Source organism: Notechis scutatus, chromosome 1, assembly GCF_049901735.1.
Source record: "Notechis scutatus isolate UNSWTSFEM ecotype Mainland chromosome 1, rNotScu1.2, whole genome shotgun sequence".
In the NCBI taxonomy this organism is placed as follows: domain Eukaryota; kingdom Metazoa; phylum Chordata; class Lepidosauria; order Squamata; family Elapidae; genus Notechis; species Notechis scutatus.
In genome coordinates, this window is record NC_142009.1 from 105,479,852 (window position 1) to 105,499,789 (window position 19,938).

At 39.2% G+C, this 19,938-nt stretch overlaps 1 protein-coding gene across 1 annotated transcript in view; it reads right to left on the reverse strand.

Moving 5' to 3' along the window:
- Window positions 1–19,938, reverse strand: part of FOXO3 (forkhead box O3) — a 118,504-nt gene that overhangs the window by 17,782 nt on the left and 80,784 nt on the right. Inside the window, exon 2 of the mRNA XM_026666640.2 lies at window positions 364–1,791. Coding sequence (XP_026522425.1) covers window positions 400–1,791 — 1,392 coding nt within the window. The 3' untranslated portion in view covers window positions 364–399. The remainder of the gene's footprint in view (window positions 1–363; window positions 1,792–19,938) is intronic.

Genomic DNA, 19,938 nt, shown 5'->3' on the forward strand with positions numbered 1-19,938 from the left:
CAAAATCCCATGCAGTGATTTTTTTTTGGAAATTATAAAACAATCACCAAGTAGGAGGAGCCACACACACACACACACACACACACACACACACAACAGTTTTCTGAAAAGTTTCAACATGCATCGGGTTTGGGAACGGATTACATCTTTCCATATAGTATGCTCATAGAACACAATGGTGAAGACTGAAATTAAATCAGCCTTGAGTCATTTCTATGGGAAACTATTATCATTGCTAAGCTTTAATCTAATCCTTAGTTAGGTCTGAATGTTTGCTGTAAAAGCTGTACTTGTCCACTTTAAAGGCTATAGTTACATACTGTCAAGTACAGTACCGAATGCAACAGACTAAACATTGCTAACCTGCTTTGCCCATTTTCCCCTCTTTGCATAAATCCTTCAGCCTGGAACCCAACTCTGTGATGAAGCTTGCTTAGCACCAGTGAAGTTTCCCACATTCAGTGTAACAACATTCTGGGCTGAGATGAGGGAATCAAAATTAAAATCCAATCCATCTGCATCCATGAGTTCACTGCGGATAATGGACTCCATGTCGCATTCCAAGCTCCCGTTGAAAATATCCAGATCCAAATCACTGGGGAATTTATCGTGCCCCATGACCGGAAGGCTCACACTGTTGGCATAGCCTGAGAGGGAGTCAGAAAGTGATTGCATAGACTGGTTGGCAGGTGGCTGTTGCTGGTGTTTTGCTGATCCAAGGTTGGTGTCACTTAAGCCCATAGTACCGGCAGAATTTGACAAGGCACGGCTGCCACTGAGAGAGGAATTCTGGGATTGATGCTGGTGGTGGAGCAGGTTCTGATTGGTCAAAGAGCTCTGACTAGGTTGAGCAGCAAACGACATCATTGGATCATTTCGAAGCATAATATTCCTGCGGGCGTTTTGGGCAGACACAGCGGTGCTAGCTTGTGACATGAGTGGATCGGACTGAGTCATCATGACATCACTGTGGCTATGTGAATCCGATGCCAGCAGATCCTGCAGAGTTTGGTTATTGTAGTGTGAAATGGAAGAAAATGTAGCTTGCTTGTTCTCTTGGATGGTTTGCATGGGAGACTGACGGAGAGAATTCAGAGATGATGGACCAAACACAGCATTGTTGAAACTACTGGATGGAGAACCAAGCCCTGAACCTTTGGAGCCGTATGGAAAGCTTGAGCTTCTCTGCATAAGACCTCCTGTGGGTGACTGCTGGGAAGAGGGAAGGGTTATATTGTCCAGGAGGTCATCCATAAGATTATCTGTCAAGCCATCGTTCAAGTTCATCGTGCCTGCCATGTCAGTCAACCTAGGCAGCTCAACGTTAGAGGGCTTGCTCACTGATGGGGACATGCTGGGTGAGCTACTGTACAACATGGGAGAAAGGGGAGCATCATCATCCTGCACCTCATCTAGCTCAGTGCTTGCCAATATTGGGGACAAGCGGCCACTTATTGTACTGGCATTCGAGTTGGTACGAGACCGGAAATCTGTCCACGCATCCAGTTCATCACTGCTACGGGAGGTTGGGCTACCAGGCCACTTGGATAGCTGGGTGGGGCTGTCATCACTTGTCTCCTGGGCGACTTGAAGGGCTGCTTTTTTCTTAGCTGCTCGTCCTCGGCTCTTTGTGTATTTGTTGCTGTTGTCCATCGATACAGCCCGTCTGCGTGGTGCTTTCCCTCCTTTTCCTCCATCGGGGTTGATCATCCACCACGAGCTTTTCCCAGTTCCTTCATTCTGTACCCTGATGAATCGACTGTGAAGTGACAAGTTGTGTCTGATTGAGTTCTGCAAAGACAACACACAAAACCCCCCAAAATTTAGAATATGTCAAGGAAATGCCGTTATTCAATATAATACTTAAGACATAAAAAACATAAAGAAAAAAAAACTTCCATTATTGCTAAAAGTCTGTAGAGATTCTCAGTTATCCCAAAGGTGCTTTTTCAAGAGGCAACTGGATTTTCTTGTTTTGTCTTTGAAGACATTTTGCTTCTCATCCAATAAGCTTCTTCAGCTCTGACAGGATAGTGGAGGAACTATCCTGTCAGAGCTGAAGAAGCTTCCTGGATGAGAAGCGAAATGTCTTCAAAGACAAAACAAGAAAGTCCAGTTGCCTCCTGAAAAAGCACCTTTGGGACTTCCATTATTGCTATTACTTCTCTAGTTTTTAATAGGTTGTTCAGACACTAGAATAAATATAGAATTTAGAATAGGAATCATGATAAAAAGCATGGCCTGAATCTAATGAATGTATTGATAAGCCCTTTCACGAGAAAGAACATTTAGTACTGATGCTACTGTTGCAAGCACATGGCTTTGGTGATTTAGTGTGGTTTTCTAAACAAATTCTCTTACTTTATGTTCATTAGCTTAAAGAGAATCTCTAGCTTTTATTTAAAAAGCCTCCCATTAAAATAGTTGCTAAAGTAATCAGATGCATAGAAAATCAGGATAATTAATATAGATATCCTATGATCCTAAGTGCTTATAGTCAAGAACCAGTCCTGCAACTTGCTTATTTTTAAATCATAGTGTACAAACTGAAAACGCAAAGTAAACCTGTTCGACATGTTGTAACCTAATGATCTTCTGTAAATAGCAACAACTATGTTTATTAGTTTTTTTTCTCATCTTCCCTTTTCCTTTAGTGGTGTCTGAGCAAACTAACTTGGTTAATATTCTACCCTGAGCCATTGCTGTAAGTTTCCAAAGAGAAAAACAATTATATATAGCACAATCACCAACTGTGTAGTTTTTACTAGTGGATATGAAAGAGTTGAGCAAACCAAATTCTAGTCAATTGGCATAAGAAATGAAAGAAGTCAAAACACCACTGAGAGGAGAAAACCCATTGCCCCAAAATCAGCATGCCATTGAGGGTCATACTAGAATGAACTCATGGCTGCAAGAGACAAAGTGCTGCTAGTTTAAAAGCTATTTCCAGCCATTCCATTGAGATGTACTTTAGGTTTATAGTTTATAAAAAAGAGTGGCAGAGGGAAGACTTCCAGATAAGGCTTTTATTGTCAAATATCAAACCACCACACTCAGAATTTTTCAGAGAACTGATTGGAAGATTTCTTCCAATAATTAACCTCCTGCATATTCCCACCATTTCTTTTAATTATTTTAATTACCATATCAGAAAAAAATAAATAAAGGGAAAGGCAGATTAAGTTGGGAAAGGTGGCAAAGGCAGAATGTCTTGTGGTTGTTACTGCGACAACCTTTTGTCTGGACACACCCAAAGGAAGATGAGACTGGTAGGATTACAGCCTATATACCTCAAATATACTCCAATTGTGCAAAGCAAAGCTAGTTCTTTACAAAGCGCAGAGGCCTAGGCCTCTCTTTTCAGATTGCTAAAGCAGCCATGTCATTTGCAAGTCCTGGATGGCTGCTTGCAAAGTTGGTCCTTGTTACTTTAACAATTAAAACAAGCAGCTTTGTATTGTGCGTGTTAAAATCTTAAAGTATTTTGGAGATAAGAATCTTGAGGAAACCACAGTAAGACCCGGTCTGTTGAAATGTGAGGAGATACTTAAAAACTACTGGCAGATGTGGATCATATCCAAGTGGAAAAGTGAAATGCTTTTGAAAACATGTTTTTGAAAACAGGATAGTAAGAATTTGCAAATTGCTGATTTTTTTTTTTAAAAAAACCCTATTTTATAATGTACAACGGGGATTGTCATTCAAGCTCGATGATTCACATTGGCATTGCTACATCTGACATAAAGAAGCAGGATGACATTAAGTTAATGAAAAACATCTGGGGTGTGCAAAGACATGCAGTCTACGTGCTTTTTATTCATCGTTTAAGTACAGAAAAAATGTTTTGTCTAAGGCCAGGTCCAGTAAAGGGAAAAATAGTAATAAAATTCCAAGCCAGGATTTTCTCTCTTGATCACAGCAGATATATATATACTGTTGTCTGCTGCCTAGAATAGCTTTTTCATAAGATGGGCAGCCACATAAATTTGACAAAGAAGTAAATAAAATAAATTATCACTTCAAGCAAATACATACCAAGTGCCACTCTCCCTTTGTGGCATTTGCACGCCTTCAATAAAGTAAAAAGCTCTGGAGTGTTTTCTTTTAACTTTGCCAGTTTATGGCTTTGATTCCAAGCTCTGCAAATACGCTAATGGGTGCATACAGATTTTCAATGAGTGAGGGTTTTTTCTTTTAACCAGAAGGATTATAACCCTACTGTGTACCTCCATCTATGTGTAAGCTCTCAAAACCTTTCAGTCATCTAATAATAAAAACAATAAAAGTAATAATAATTATCTGTGCATCGCATGAGAGTGATTTACCCTACACAGAGTTTGATGAAAATCTTATACAATTTACTGAATTTTGGAGCATTAATGCAACTACCGTGTTTCTCATATAATAAGGCCGGGTCTTATTTTTTTTTTGAGCCCCGAAAAAATGGCTAGGCTGTCTTTTTGGAGGTGACTTAATTCCCCCCCTTGCATCTTTGGGCGGGCGGGCAGCGACGGCTTGGATGTTGACCTCGGTGTTGGTGGGGCACTTCGTATCGGGGTCAACGCAGGCAGCACCATATCCGGGTGTGCAACAAAAGTACTTCCTAATGGCAAGCCCCCCACCATTCCCCCCCATTTCGCATGTTTTAATATAGGCCTTAATTTGGGGGGAGGGGCTTAATTTCATTTCATGCCTATAAAACATGCTGGGACTTCCTATTGGGGGAGGCCGTATTGTTGGAGAAACAGGGTACTATGTGTCAAAGTGTCAAGCTTTTACCCAACAAATATTCAGATTAAGACACAGTTCAAATGCATTTAGCCTGAGTGACAAAAAGCAAGCTATTACAACCGTAAGACTTGAGACTTTACCTAAAGCTAACCCCCCCTATCTATCAAATCCTGTGTTTTGGTTATGGGTGACTTTTCTCAGTGGAAAAAAAAACTAACACCTTATTGTAATAGACAAGTCTAATTTTAGTAGCTTTGGTTATGGTTTTGTCCAATTTCTTCCTCACACAAAAGTAGCTAGTGATAAAAAAAAACCCACTTCATATTCATTTTCTTACTTCATAGTAATTGTTACTTATGTTGTTTCTTGCTGATGGGCAATACTAGGTGATTGTTGAATGAATTAGTTTCTTAAAACTAATGTACACTGCCTTCCCCTGCATTTATAACGATTGAAAACCAACCTGAGTCAATCTGAATGAACACTACTAGTTCCCTTTCAAGCTAAATATGGCCTCCGCTATCTCATATAAAGTTCCTGCATTTCAACATTCAAGTGCAACATTCCATCATGGGATCAAACCTGTCCCAAAGATCAGAAGTACTGGGGATCCCTCTCCGCCATGCTTCTAGGCACGGTGCTTCTAGGGCCAATGTGCACATAGTATGTTATGTCAACAACAGCTACCAAGCAGCCTGAGCAGTTTTGGGAATTTGAGTTCCTCTCTAAAATTGTCATATGCATAGAAGGGAATGTTCCACCAGCACCAATGAAGATTTTCTTTGAAATATAAACTGAAGCTTTGCAGAAGAAATATTAGACAAAATGGTAGCAGAAAGAGAAAGGCAAAGTTATGAGCCGTAGTAGTGCAGTGGTTAGAATGCAGCATTGCAGGCTAATTCTGCCAACTGCCAGTAGTTCGATTCTAACCAGCTCAAGGTTGACTCAGCCTTCCATCATTCTGAGGTTGGTAAAATGAGGACCGAGATAGTTGGGGGCAATATGCTGACTCTGTAAACTGCTTAGAGAGGGTTGGAAAGCACTGGAAAGCGGTATATAAGCCCAAGTGCTACTGTTAATTACATCCCCACAGAAAACATGTGTCCATTCTCCCAGTCATAAGGAACACTCCTTAGTGGAATTACCTATCCTGTTACAAATAATGAAATGTATGCACAGCATGTGCTTTGCCGTGTTCATTCATAAGTTTTATAAGGACAGTAGAAGACCAAGGAATATGTTTTACTCAGGCTGTTTACAGTTTTGCTGACTTGATCAGAACCACTGCTTCTCGTATTTCCGAGTTCTATTTGTTCTTTATTTCTTTAGTTTAGGAACATTGGCAGATCCTTTTCTACAAAAAATTTCCCCACTCTTCTGAGCTCAGTTTCTGTTTCAGTCCCTTCCATGCTGTGTTTACCTTATGGGACTTGCCCATTAATTCAGACACCAGCTGCATGCACCTCGCCCGGAGTACAGAGGCTTTTTGTCTGGAAGGGACATGTGGTATCAATTTATCACTCTCCACAACACAACAAGGAATCCATTTGCTGGGGTGGGGGGGTAAGAGAAGAACTGTGTGACTTCTCTTAAAAACACCCCCACCCAATATTTTTAAAAATAAACCTACAGATTAGCAAGATGAGATACAGCTGTTGGATATGGAATCCTTGTATGATTGACTCTGTAAATTTAATACCCCAGTCCAATTTGCAATGCGAAATAAAGAGTTCCAGCGTGCTGTATGTTCTTCAACTAGATACAAACAAAATTAAAATAAGTCTTGCAATATGTCTTTTCACAATACATGATTTGGAAGTGATTAATAGGAGCAGCTTCTGATCAGTTACTCTGAGTGCTTGTTTTAACCTTCTTGAATGGCTTTCTGAGCAGGATAAGCAGGGGTAAAAGTAACTTAGAAGCACTGAAAAAATTATCTAGTGGAAAAATTCTCTAATTCTCTAAATGCATTGGGCACCAGTATTCATCTTTATTACGGAAATTATTTTACTTTCATATTTATATTGTTTTTAAATAACATTTCCAGACATCTCCCTTCCAGGTCACTGATATATATCTGAACTTGTGGTTCTACTACAGTATTAAGTTATTCAACTGAGGAAGGAAAAGGAGGGAAAGGGAAGGGAGGGAGGGAGGGAGCCTCCCACAGCTGTAAATTTTTAATGTGAGCTGAAGGAGAAGAAAAGGGCAAAACTCTTAAATTTCACATTTTTAAAAAAATGGCCTCTTAACCATTCCATTCCTGAACATGGTTGTCCAATGAAACAAAAGCTTGGAGAGGGGAAGTCAAGAACAGGGGAAGGGAAGTCCCCAATATATCTGGCAGACAGGCAGGCCAAAAGCCCAGGTCGCAGTGTTCATTCCATCACAGGGTCTGAAAGGGAGGCAGCATTCCTATCACAGCACCCTCAAGCCAATAGGGGCACAGTGGATGGAAGTGTGACAGGTGTCTACTTGGCCTGGCTTGCATTGGCAGAAGTCAGAACAATACTATTTTTTAATGTGGAGCAACAAAAGGTGGGCACCTTCATGAGAGGGGTGGGAGGTGATGATTAAGTTTTCAAGAAATGACCAGTGGACCATCTTTTTGCTGGAGCAAGAAAGAAATTCATTTCAGCTCTGAAGAGAAATAAAACTCCTTAAGGTCTAAAATATAAGGGAAAAGGCTCTATTTTCAAAGTTTTATTCTAAAGCTTTAAACACAGAGACAATACAAAATATTTATGACACTTATATCATATCTTGTTTGAAAATTAGTTCATGATGGAATATGTTCCTGTGAAATAAATTGGCTGAGAGACAACAACTGAACAATGGACATCCAGGGATGAGCGATTTGAACTCCAAGCTCCCTAGAATGATCTATGACCATGATGTCCAGAGAAGGACACTAATTTGCCTTCCCTTAGCCTGACTGACCTTAAAGCTAGGGTCCCCAACCCCTGCACCACACAGCCCACTACCAGGCCTTGAGCTGTTCAGAACTGGGCTACAGAAGTGGCGGGCAAGTGTGTGCGTGCACATCCCTATTTACGTGAGATGTGGGTGAGTTCACTTACACAGAACCATCCCCTCTCTTCCCCTGCTGATCCACAAGGCCGAAAAGATTGGAAAACTGTGCCTTAAAGAAGTAAGGTACATCCCCCTTGAGATGACCTATGGGTCTGTTTAGAACTACTTTGACACCACTCCCAAAATAAGTTTACTTTACTTTACTTTATTGTCATTGCACCTCGTACAATGGATAAACGTATTTATTGGGGGTTAAAGTCATAGCAGAAAGCAGGAGTACAGATGGAATGGAAGGCAAGCAACAGGGGGATAAGGAAGTAAGAAATTATTATAAGAAATGCTCGTAAGTATTCTCATGTTAGTAGAGAGAAGTGCTGGAAGGAGAGAGAGTTCAGCAAACAATTTATTCTTTCTAATAATGCTACTAAACTTGAAGGGATCCAAGGGATTGGAGGTAATGAACATGACAGGTTAAGTACATTTCTGTAGTTTATTGAGCATTATAGCCTTGCCTCTGAAAAGCACATTGTCTTACCTTAATACAACAGTTAAATTAAAATCTGTATTTGGTATTTTTCTTGCACATCTTTCAGAAATGAATCAACAAATGGATAGAGGCATAAATGAATGAAAAGGACACTGATGTTTTTCTTCTCAGCATTTCCCCCTCTCCCAGTCCCATTTTATAATAAGGCATGAGAGGCTGACTGTGGAAGAAGAGTTATAGCTTGGTCTGTGAGGAAAGGTACACTGCATGGGCTTAGTGGCCTTTTATCCATTTTTCAATTCAGCCCAGTCACTTATTATCTGTTCTAGAGAGACACCCTGAAGAGTTATGATTCTAATTTAGCTCAATTTACAACTGGGTACCTCTTTCAGCTCTACCTTAATTCTTTTAATTGCTAACATTATCAGACAAACATATTAATTTATAATTTTTGTCGGTATAAACACTTGCATACTTGAGAAATGTAGGTACTAAAAGTATCTTAAACTGCTTTCTTGTTTGCTGAAAGGGGACAGTGGGTGGTTGGGAAACATGCCACAAGAAAACGTACAAGGCATTTCAGTTTTCCCCTTACCGGAATGACTGTTAAAACCTTTTGACTTTAGAGAATTATACCTGGACCCAAGTCAGTGTTGGTGCCTGATGACTGCCTGAGCAATCCCTGCATTTTTCTTAGTAAGATTTTAAAAGTGGTTTGCCATTGTCTTCTTCTTTGAGCGGAGGCCCCAAGTCACCCAGCTGCTTTTATGGCTAATATGGGTTTAGAATTTCTGGTTTCTAGCCCAATGTCTTAAATTTAGAGGATTACATTGAGCTATTTTCACTTAATATCCCAATCTTTGCAATAATTGATACAGGCAAGGTTATTTGTGAGTCAGATGGTATAGAAACATGAATAAACAAACGAACAGTATAGTTTGTCACTGGTGTCTTTGTTTTACTTTAGTATTAGTATCTCTCCATGTCTTCCCCTTTTCCTTTCTTCACATAAATTATAATTTTTAAGACTGCCTAATATGTGCTGTCAGGATTATAAATTATGAATTTATAAATTATAAATTATAATCCTGACAGCATATGTTAGGCAGTCTTACAAAGTGGCAACTTTGTCTATTCTCAACATGGCCACAATGATGGACATTGAATACCTATTAAACAGAATAGGAAAGGTTGCTTTCCACCATCTCTTAATCCTTCAGGATACTCCTCTCTAACCCACAGCTGGTCTGTGTCTTGGCAGGAGCAAGGCAGAGAACGTCCTTTCGAAATACTGGGCTGTAGCCACTCACCATTTATTTTATTTTTTTGGTAAGAATGCCTTCAGAGCAGAGGTGGTATTCAGCAGGTTCTGACCAGTAGAACTGGTAGTAGAAATTTTGAGTAGTTAGGAGAACCAGCAAATCCCACTTCTGACTGGCCCTGCCCCCATTTATTCTCTGCCTTCCAAGTCCCAGCTGATCGGCTGGGTCTTCTTTTGTTGCCCTGCACAGGAGAACGGAGCTGGAAAGCAGGTTAGTGAGGTGGGGAGGGAATGGGGATTTTGTAGTATCTGTCCCCTGCCACGCCCACCAACCCACGCCCACAGAACCGGTAATAAAAAAAAAATTTGAATCACACCACTGCTACAGAGCCAATTCTATGAGATAATAAAATAACTTAGAAGTATAGTTTTGGAATACTGAAGGCACAACCTGGGATGTCTGAGAACTACAGCTGACATCTTTTTTTTTCTCCCTTCAGGGCCTATATGTAGCATCAGACAGTGGATTTGAGGAAACACTGAAACACACATATAAAACTTATCCTTACTGAAGGAAAGATACACATATCTTCAGCTGCCAAAAAAAAAAAAAAAAAACAACCAACCAAAACCCTTGTAGTCTTTCTATCCCACACAATCAACAAGACCTTTGGAGACAATCAGAGATAAAAACTCAACAGATCTGGAAAAATACTGAGCTATATGGATTATGGGACTGTCTTAAGGCATCTTTACAGTCTGACTTTCACATATTGTCATTATCTTAAAGTATCTCTGTTGTTAAGAGATGTAAAGCAGATTATAAATTGAGGTCCCACTGGTTGCAGTACCTGAATTCCCTGCATGTGGAGCCTCACCCAAGAGTTTCCCTCTTCACACAAATACTATACACCAAGTGAAGAGCTCTTTTTCAGAATGCTCTTAAATTTTCAAGTCCAATTTGACTTTGCTTAAATTGTACTGGACTTTATAGTTGCTGCCTTGGATCTTACCAATGCCTTTTTATGTTGTTGTGTTCATTTTAATGTCACTATTTTAATGCCATTGTCTTAATTATTACTATTGATTCATTGATTGTTTGATTATGCGCCACCAAGTCATTTCGACTCCTGGCAACCACAGAGATAGATTTTCTCCATGATGGTTTATCCTTAACCTGTTCTTTTAGGTCTCTCAACAATGCATTCACTGATGCCTTGTTAGTGGTTGTCCCTTTCTTCCCTTCCCTTCCACTTTTCCTTGAATGAGAGACTTTTCCAGAGAGCTGGGTTTTCAGATGATATATCTAAAAATTATCACAGCATTATTCATTATTTTGGGAGTTGTCTAAAATTTTAAACAATGAATGAATAACAAGTGTCCTCTATATCAGTGATCCCCAACCTTTTTTACGCTGCCTGCCGGCATCAGCTGGGCGCCGCCATCTTTTTGATGAAAGAGTGCTTCGGTGACTCACGGGCACATTTTCATCAAAAAATAGGCGCGCGCTCGATGAGCTTTTCCGGGTAGAAATGGCTTTCTACCCGGAAAAGCTCACCGAAGCGCTGCGCCGCCATCTTTTTGATGAAATGTGCCCGTGAGCTTCTACCGGAAAAGCTCACCGGAGCGCTGGTGCCGCCATCTTTTTGATGAAAACGTGCTCCGGTGAGCTTTCTACCGGAAAAGCTCACCGAAGCGCTGGCGCCGCCATCTTTTTGATGAAAACGTGCTTCCGGTGAGCTTTCTACCGGAAAAGCTCACGGAGTGCTGGCGCCATCTTTTTGATGAAAGCGTGCTTCCGGTGAGCTTTCTACCCGGAAAAGCTCACCGGAAGCACTTTTCATCAAAAAAGATGGCGGCGCCCAGCAAGCCAGCGGCCCGGTAGGAGTTGTTCCGCGGACGGTCCGGTCCACGGACCAGTGGTTGGGGACCCCTGCTCTATATAGTTGCAGTTTAATTTTTTAATTCCTTGGAAGTGTCTTCTGACATACACAAGGCAACTCATTGTAACCAAATGTGTACAACCAGAATCACGGTCAGAATATCTAAATCAGGGGGTCTCCAACCTTGGCGACTTTAAGCCTGGAGGACTTCAACTCCCAGAATTCCCCAGCCAGCTGGCTGGGGAATTCTGGGAGTTGAAGTCCTCCAGGCTTAAAGTGCCAAGGTTGGAGACCCTGATCTAAATCAATCTGGTCTCTCTCTCTCTCTCTCTCCCCTCTCTTTAATGATATTATTCTAAATTACTACAATAAATAACAACCCCATCCTCAGCTGAAAATATAGCATCTGGGAATTGGCTGAACACATCAGACTTTCAGTTAGCCGCACCACTTCCAGCTACCCTATAGACAGCCATCCGCTGACCGCAGGAGACTTCTAATAAGTAACATTTGTTCTGCATAGTGAGAATGATGCTTGCCATTTATTTTTTTCCACTGGGAAATGTAGGTGTGGGGGCAGGAGAGGTGGGGGATGATGGGAGAAAGAAAACGCGAGCAAAACATCACCATAAAAATACCCAAATGCTGAATTTTTTCAAAAGGCTGATCAAAAATGAGTGGAGGAGCAACAAAGATGAAAGGAGGGAGGGAGGAAATAAGAAACAAAGAACTGTTTCTTCCCGTCAAAAGAAACATTCCAAATAGAGCTTTATGAGCAGAGATGGCAATGGTTAAACAGTGGTGTGGCGTTTATTTTTCAAAGTTAGAAACCGTCTCAGTAGCTTCTTGCCCAGCTGTTTTTGTTCTTGGAAAACTACAGAGAACATTCCATTCCATTCCATTCTACTCCACCAAACCTGCACTTCCGGCACACACTTGGACACTGGAACCAACTCTTGCAGATTCCCTTCCCCCCACCTCTTACCCAGTACAACATCTTTTGACCAAGCACTCCAGCAAGACCTGATAATACAGGCTGTAAGTGTGTATTTGCGATTTCTGCACATTGGAATTCTTGCCGAGTATTCCAATGCAATGCACTGAGTTTCCAATATCATCAGGGGCTGCTTTCTGCATAACAAAGAAGCTTAAGAAAAATAATTTAGAATATTGAAGGAAGGGGAGAAAGCTTGTGTGGTTGTAGAATTCAAAGGGACAGGCAAGGGTCATTCCCCCAGAAGCAAGCAAATAAAGAAGCACCTGTTGCAAGGTCTGTTTCAGAGCAGAACTCTTTGGACTGCAGGCCATTCAAGGCCTCAATCAAGTTCCAATTGAGAACCTTTGTGGGAATTAAACTGTAAGGCAGTCTACTCGGCAGTTCTTAAGATTAAGAAATTAATCAGGAGTGCAGAGTTCAGTGGTGTCTGAAAAAGGAAATTCTAGCTCTTAACATGTTTGATATTCCTCAGGCTATACAGCTGCTAAATCTGTGTTTTAATATTCACCCCCTAGGCAATAAAGTAGTGTTTCTTTAACTTTTCTTCTCTCACAACCCCTTTCCATTGTCAAAAATTATTTTTTCATGTTAGTTGTGAAATCGTGTCTGACCCATCGCAACCCCATGGACAACGTTCCTCCAGGCCTTCCTGTCCGCTACCATCTTCTGGTGTCCATTTAAGCTCACGCCTACTGCTTCAGTGACTCCATCCAGCCACCTCATTCTCTCTCATCCCCTTCTTCTATTGCCCTCAATCTTTCCCAGCATTAGGCTCTTCTCCAGTGAGTCCTTCCTTTGGTGGCCAAAAATTATGGATGGCCTCAAAAGAGCTTTTGTTTCTATGGGTTATATTTATTGATATTTACCATATTAAAACTTAAGATCGACACATTCTCTGCCACCATCTCTTCTTGTTTGATGGGATTTTAATATTGTATTATTTTTCAACGTAGGGTGGCAATTCATTTTGATTTCATAGACCCCTTGGATGTCCCCAGGCTGTACTTTAAAAAATACTGCAGTAAGTATGCAGTATGCAGTAAGGTATGGGCAGGGATGTTACTAAACTATTTCAATCCAGCTAATGGCGACTGGTTAATTTTTTCCTAAATTGTACCTTTCATGTTTTGTGATAAATGTAATAAAATACATGGTTTTTATAACACGTGTGAATCAGTGGTGGGATTGAATTTTTTTTTTACTAACGGTTCTGTGGGCGTGGCTTGGTGGGCGTGGCAGGGGAAGGATTACTGTAAAATCTCCAGTCAGAGGTGGTATTTGCCGAACTACTCAAAATTTCCGCTACCGGTTCTCCAGAACTGGTCAGAATCTGCTGAATACCACCTCTGGTGTGAATGATAGCTGCCTTGCCTAAATACTGGTTGGGCAAACAAAGACTGTAGAGGCTAAAATTATACAATCACTTCCTACAGCAGCATTTGGAATACAGAATGGCCAAAATCTATGGGTGCTTAGAATTGAGGACACACCAGTTTCCATTCTTATATTTCTAGGTATTCCTACCTATCTTTTCTTCCCCTCCCCTCTGCATCTCCTTTGTTTTATCTTCATTTGTGACAGCTGCTTTTCTATAACTTCATCAAAAGCATATCTGAGATGCATTTAAATAGCTCACATAGTAGCATCAATAGTATTGGTAGTGGAGCACAAGGCCTCCGGACTGCAAAATTAAAGGAGAGAGATGAGTGCCTTTGTAAGCTACAACTGCTGATTTTTTTTTTTTAATTTTAAAAAGGGAGTGCATATGGTGTGCAACAATTACCCATTTATGAGCCCTCTAAGTACATACTACCATCATTCATACGCTTTTGAAGATCTAATTTGCTTCTCTGCAGATTTTCCCAATCAGCTAAGATTAACCTACTGCAGGCATGATCTGGACATCCACTGCATTATTCCCTGACCCCAACTCCTTTTTGTTGCTTCTTAATATTTAATCATCTTACTCAATGAAGACCTTGGTTAAAGCACAGAAACCCATCCCCTAATCTTAAACTTTCAGTTGTCCTAATCCGGGTATTGCCTCAAAATGGATTTGGGTCATTTATTACCCTAATGGTCATATGGCTTTTCCTTTTTATAATAAATGCTTCTAGCATATGAAGAGAGTGCATTGAATTCCAGCTATGGAATATAACCACACCAGAGCAACATATTAACTGGATATTGAAAGAGGCTGATATACATTAATAAAAGATCCTCAGCAAAGGTTGTGTGTTGAAAATGAAAATTTAAGGACAACTTAAGTTTAAGATGCTCTTAAACATCAAAGATATGTACACGGAGAGCTGAATTTACAAAAGCGGAATTAAATTTCTGCTGACTACATTGTCCACACAAGCTTTTATATATACATATTCAATTATTTTCCTATTCGGATTATTCCTTTTCAGGGAAGGAACATAAGAAGGACTCACATTTCTCCTTTAGTGTTATGTCCCTGCAATTTCTTTCAAGACCTCAGTGATACTTTTAATGCGAAAGATTACAGAGATGAGTCAGAACTAGCTTTCCTGTTATGAAATCTACCTACTTTTGGAAATTGTGACTAAACTCTAGCTACTCTCTGGCAGGAAATGCTGTATATTCATGGGAAAGGAGCAAATAGTAAAACTAATCAAACCAGTGTGTCAGCAAAGTCTGAAAGAGCTTGATCCTAAATACACTTCTTGGGTAAAATGTGATGTCCATATGCTACATCAACCAGAGCAACCAAGTTATACATCGCACACAGGTTTTGTAACATGACTTTATGGACTTGTTCTCCTAGAAATCTGAAGAATAGCAACTGGAAATAACATTTCTCTATAATTATGTACTACTTTATAAATGAAATGTCAGGTTACATTGTTAGGCTTTCCATACTTTACGTGCTCTAGAAACTATCCCAAAGAGATGATAAGGGACGTTTTAAGGATATAAGATCAGATTTTTACCCTACAGGTTAATTCAAGGAGGAGTTGGCAATGATGGGGATTATGGTGCCCATCCAGAGGTCACCAGAGAGGAGAAAGCAGGTATAAGGAATGATACATTGAGTAAATGCAAACGTGTATTTCTCCCTTGTTCACAGGTATCACTTTAGCATTTTCACACATCTCCAGCCTGCACAGATCACAAGACTGATCCCATGTAAACCTTATGGGTCATAATTTATTCTCCTTTTGACTGATGAATTTATGGGTTTCTGTTGAGTTCATCTGTAATGCTATGCTACAATGTGGTTGGTTTGATTTTGTTCAATACAGGTAGTCCTCGAGTTACAATTGGGCCCAAAATTTATGTTGCTAAGTGAGAAGTTTGTTTAGTGAGCCTTTCCCCATTTTACGACCTTTTTTGCCACTTTTGTTAAGTGAATCACTGCAGTTGTTAAATTAGTCACATGGTTGTTAAGTGAATTTGGCTTCCCTGTTGACTTTGCTTATCAAAAGATCACAAAAGGGGATCACATGACCCCAGGACACTGCAACCATCATAAATATGAGTCAGTTGTCAAGCATCCAAATGTAAATCACTTGGCAATGGGGATGTGTGAATGGTCATAAGTCACTTTTTTCAGTGCTGTTGTAACTTCAGTCACTAACAGAGGTGGTATTCAGCAGGTTCTGACCAGTTCTGGAGAACTGGTAGCGGAAATTTTGAGTAGTTCAGAGAACCGGCAAATACCACCTCTGGCTGGCTCCACCCCCATCTATTCTCTGCCTCCCAAGTCCCAGCTGATTGGCTGGGTCTTCTTTTGTTGCCCTGCATAGGAGAACGGAGCTGGAAAGCAGGTTAGTGAGATGGGGTGGGAAGGGAATGGGATTTTGCAGAAATCTTCCCCTATCATGCCCACCAAGCCACACCATGGCCACCAAGCCATGCCCACAGAAGCGTTAGTGAAAAAAGTTGAATTCCACCACTGGTCACTAAGCGAACTTTTGTAAGCCAAGGACTACCTGTATATGATCCCCAATTACTGTGATTTGGGAACTATGATTTATAGTTTGTATATTATCTGAAATCATCCAACAAACCAAGATTCAACAAATCAAGGTTAGTGTCAACCCTAGAAATGGATAGAAAATAATATACAAAAAGAAATGGAAACAAATACAGTGGGATCAAACAAATCAGTTATTAGCTATAATATCAAAACATGAATCCAATAAAATACAATAAACAAAAGGGGGGAAAAAAACTCTAAAACACATTAAATTGCATAAATGTGTATCTTTTAGTGTCGATACGCTTAGCAATCATATAAGCAAAATGTTATAAGAGTGAAGTTTTCAGAATTCACATTCTAGCTATCTGTACTGCTACTGTGTCCTAAGTAATATTCTCCCACCTCTACAGTATTAGAGATATGGCAGTTGACCACAGAAAGTGAGGTTCTGTTCTACTTCAAAAAATTGATATTCAGGAGTATGGATGTAACTGACCATGCATAACTGATGCAAGGGGGAAGAGGCTTTTAGGTCAGGAAAGCAAATAAATTGGAAACAAAATCAAATTATCAAGGGTAGATTTCCTTAAAGAAGTAGAAGTTAATGTTAAAATGATTAATTCCACATGTTTGAAGGAAGAAAAATATTTGTATTGGTATTCAGTTCTTGCAGAAAGTACTAGAATTGGTCATTAAACATGATGCTCTGTAATGATAAATTTATATACACAGATCCCATTAATTTTAATGAGCTAGATGTAATTTGTTCTTCACTGACTGAAGCTCAACATTTTGAAGATTATTTCAACAATCTCAGTTAATATTGAAATGCTAGTTCAGCAAAAGATTGTATTAATTAGCTTCCTTGAGTTGAACCTAATAACTTTGGCATTTGGAGATTGGATTTAGTAAGCATGTGACTCATTAGATATAGTGTATATAGTATAAAGCAACCATGTATCAGCAGGTTTGTGCAGGTCCACCAACAATTTGCATGGCATGATTGTTCTTTTACTAGAGGTTTTAAGTCTCCTGAATTTCCTTAGATATGGTATTTCTTTTATGGATAGTAATCTGAAACAGGAACCCTTCTTCCATGCAATTTCAAACATGCAGTTAGTATATCACTGAACAGAGCATATAATCTGATTTTTAAAAAAAACACTCTGGAATTTAAAATCTGATACAGTTCAATTGCCATCAGACAAAAACATTTGAGCTATATTTATATCTCTTTGGAAAGAAAAAGAACAGCTAGTATTTAAACGTTGTTTTTCAATATGCATTTCTAAAAACTATTAATTTTAAAGTTATCACTAATTTAGATAGAAAAGAACCTAAAACATAAGATTTATTTTAAAAAACCCATCAAATCAAAACCAATGCCACAAGTTTTTAATTTGATTTTATAATTATTATTACATTTCTACATTTTTGTATGATACGAAATTCTTCTGAAAACAGTATGTTACATAGATGTTTACAGATCATATGAAATGCTGCTTAACTACGATTTATTAAATAAACTTCAGTGACTTAGGTTTGCACAAAAGCTAAGAAACACTAAGTTACAAAGAGTAAATCTATCTAACATACTAAACTAAAACCAAACAAGCACATAATAAATCAATAGTATTCGAGTTTTTAAGACTGATGCCTGTTACAATTATTCACAGAATAGATGAACTTTGCTCAAAGACATGATAGGTTCTCTTCAGCTGATGAGTTCAAGAGGCTAAACAACATCTATAAGCATCCTTTAAACCAAAGAAGGCATAATGTCGGCATAATGTTGGAATGCAGTCAATCACTTTTGGTTCTTCCTTGCAAACCTTTGGATTTAAGCTATATAGGTTCTAACAGTAGGACTATACAAAAAAAAATTCCCAAGAGAAACCAAATAGGATTGTTTCAATACTTGGATGGCAGAATTGGCAGAGTGAAGAAAGCAAAGACCTGCTCTTTACTGGTTAATTGTAGGAAACTTATTAACAATAATTTCACAATTAATCTAATCCTCTAAGTAGGTAATCAGCTCTTCCTTGGTGAAGGTTTTGAAATACAGTAGAGGGTGAATGCAACAGCATTCAGTGAATTTCTTGCACTGTACAGGGCTGTGAGGCTAATGGCCAATCAGTCTCCTCTGGATTCTATAATTTCATACACAACAGTAGTGGAATACTGGTGTGTGATGTAAAGTAACCTCATATCCAATGAGATTTACCCCCCAAATGATCATAGACATAATGAAATTGGGAAAGAGAAAATGTCTGAAATGTGATACGAAGGCCTTTGGTTGCTGCATATGTATGTATGTATGTATGTATGTATGTATGTAAGTAAGAACCCCCAAAAGGTAATAACAGGGTAACAATGTTTTATGATTTAGAAAACAGAGAACAATTTTACAATTCTGGAGCAATCCAATTCCCAGATGGCCTCCAATATGGAGTCTAATTTTGAAATGGGATTTGAAATATCTTGTTTAACCACAAAAGATAAACAGTTATTGCAAGAAAAGCAAAACTTACAAAATCTCATATAAATTATATCTCCTAATAAAATAAGCAGGACAGTTCTGTAATATCCTTTATATAACATTCATAGCCAAGAAACAAAACACAGATAAGAATGATTGAAGAATGCTAATGCTGAATATGTGAGAAAACAATGGCACAGATGATCAACATATGGCAGAAGGTTAGAGGTTTTGTACCTCTCTGCTGCTATCTAGTCATTTTCTGAATTTGTGCAAGTCAGATCTGGAAGTGATACATGCAAGATATATAGTTTCCCTTTTTCTTAACAAACATTAGCTGATACATGATATACAAAGGGATAAATAATTTTCACAACATTATAATATGATAAAAAGTCTTCAAAAGTCAGACCAAAGAAGTAAACAAAGAGGGAATTTTATTAATATAGAATTTTTAGAAAGCTTGATAGAACTATATAAATTTCAAAAGAGCAAAATCTATGCACTTTATTTCATGTATTTATTTTTAGCCCATTTTTATTATTTTTGTAAACAGGCCAAGACGGTGATATGCTTTTCTTTTCCTATTTCCTCACAACAACAATCCTGCAAAGTGTGTTGAGCTGAGAGAGGCTGATCGAGTCAAAGTCACCCAACTGGCTTTCATGCCTGAGGGGTGACAGAACTCAGATTCCTAGCCTGCTGCCTTAACCACCAGACCAAACTGGCTCTCAACTTGCATAACTCAGAACTATTCGACACTGCTCACATTCCACTGTGCTGTACATCTTTGTGCACTTACATATACATTTAGCAATTGTAATTTATAAACCATTCTGTATGGCTTCTAGAACATTATACAGGTAATTCTCGAATTATGATCACAATTGAACCCAAAATTTATGTTGCTAAGTGAGACATTTGTTAAGTGAATTTTGCCCCATTTTAAGACCTTTCTTGCCATAATTGTTAAGTGAATCATTGCAATGGTTAAGATAGCAACATGGTTGTTAAGTGAACTTGGTTTTCTCCATTGACTCTGGTTATCAGAAGATCGCAAAAGGTGATCACATGACCCCAGGACACCTCAACCATCATGAATATGAGTCAGCTGCCAA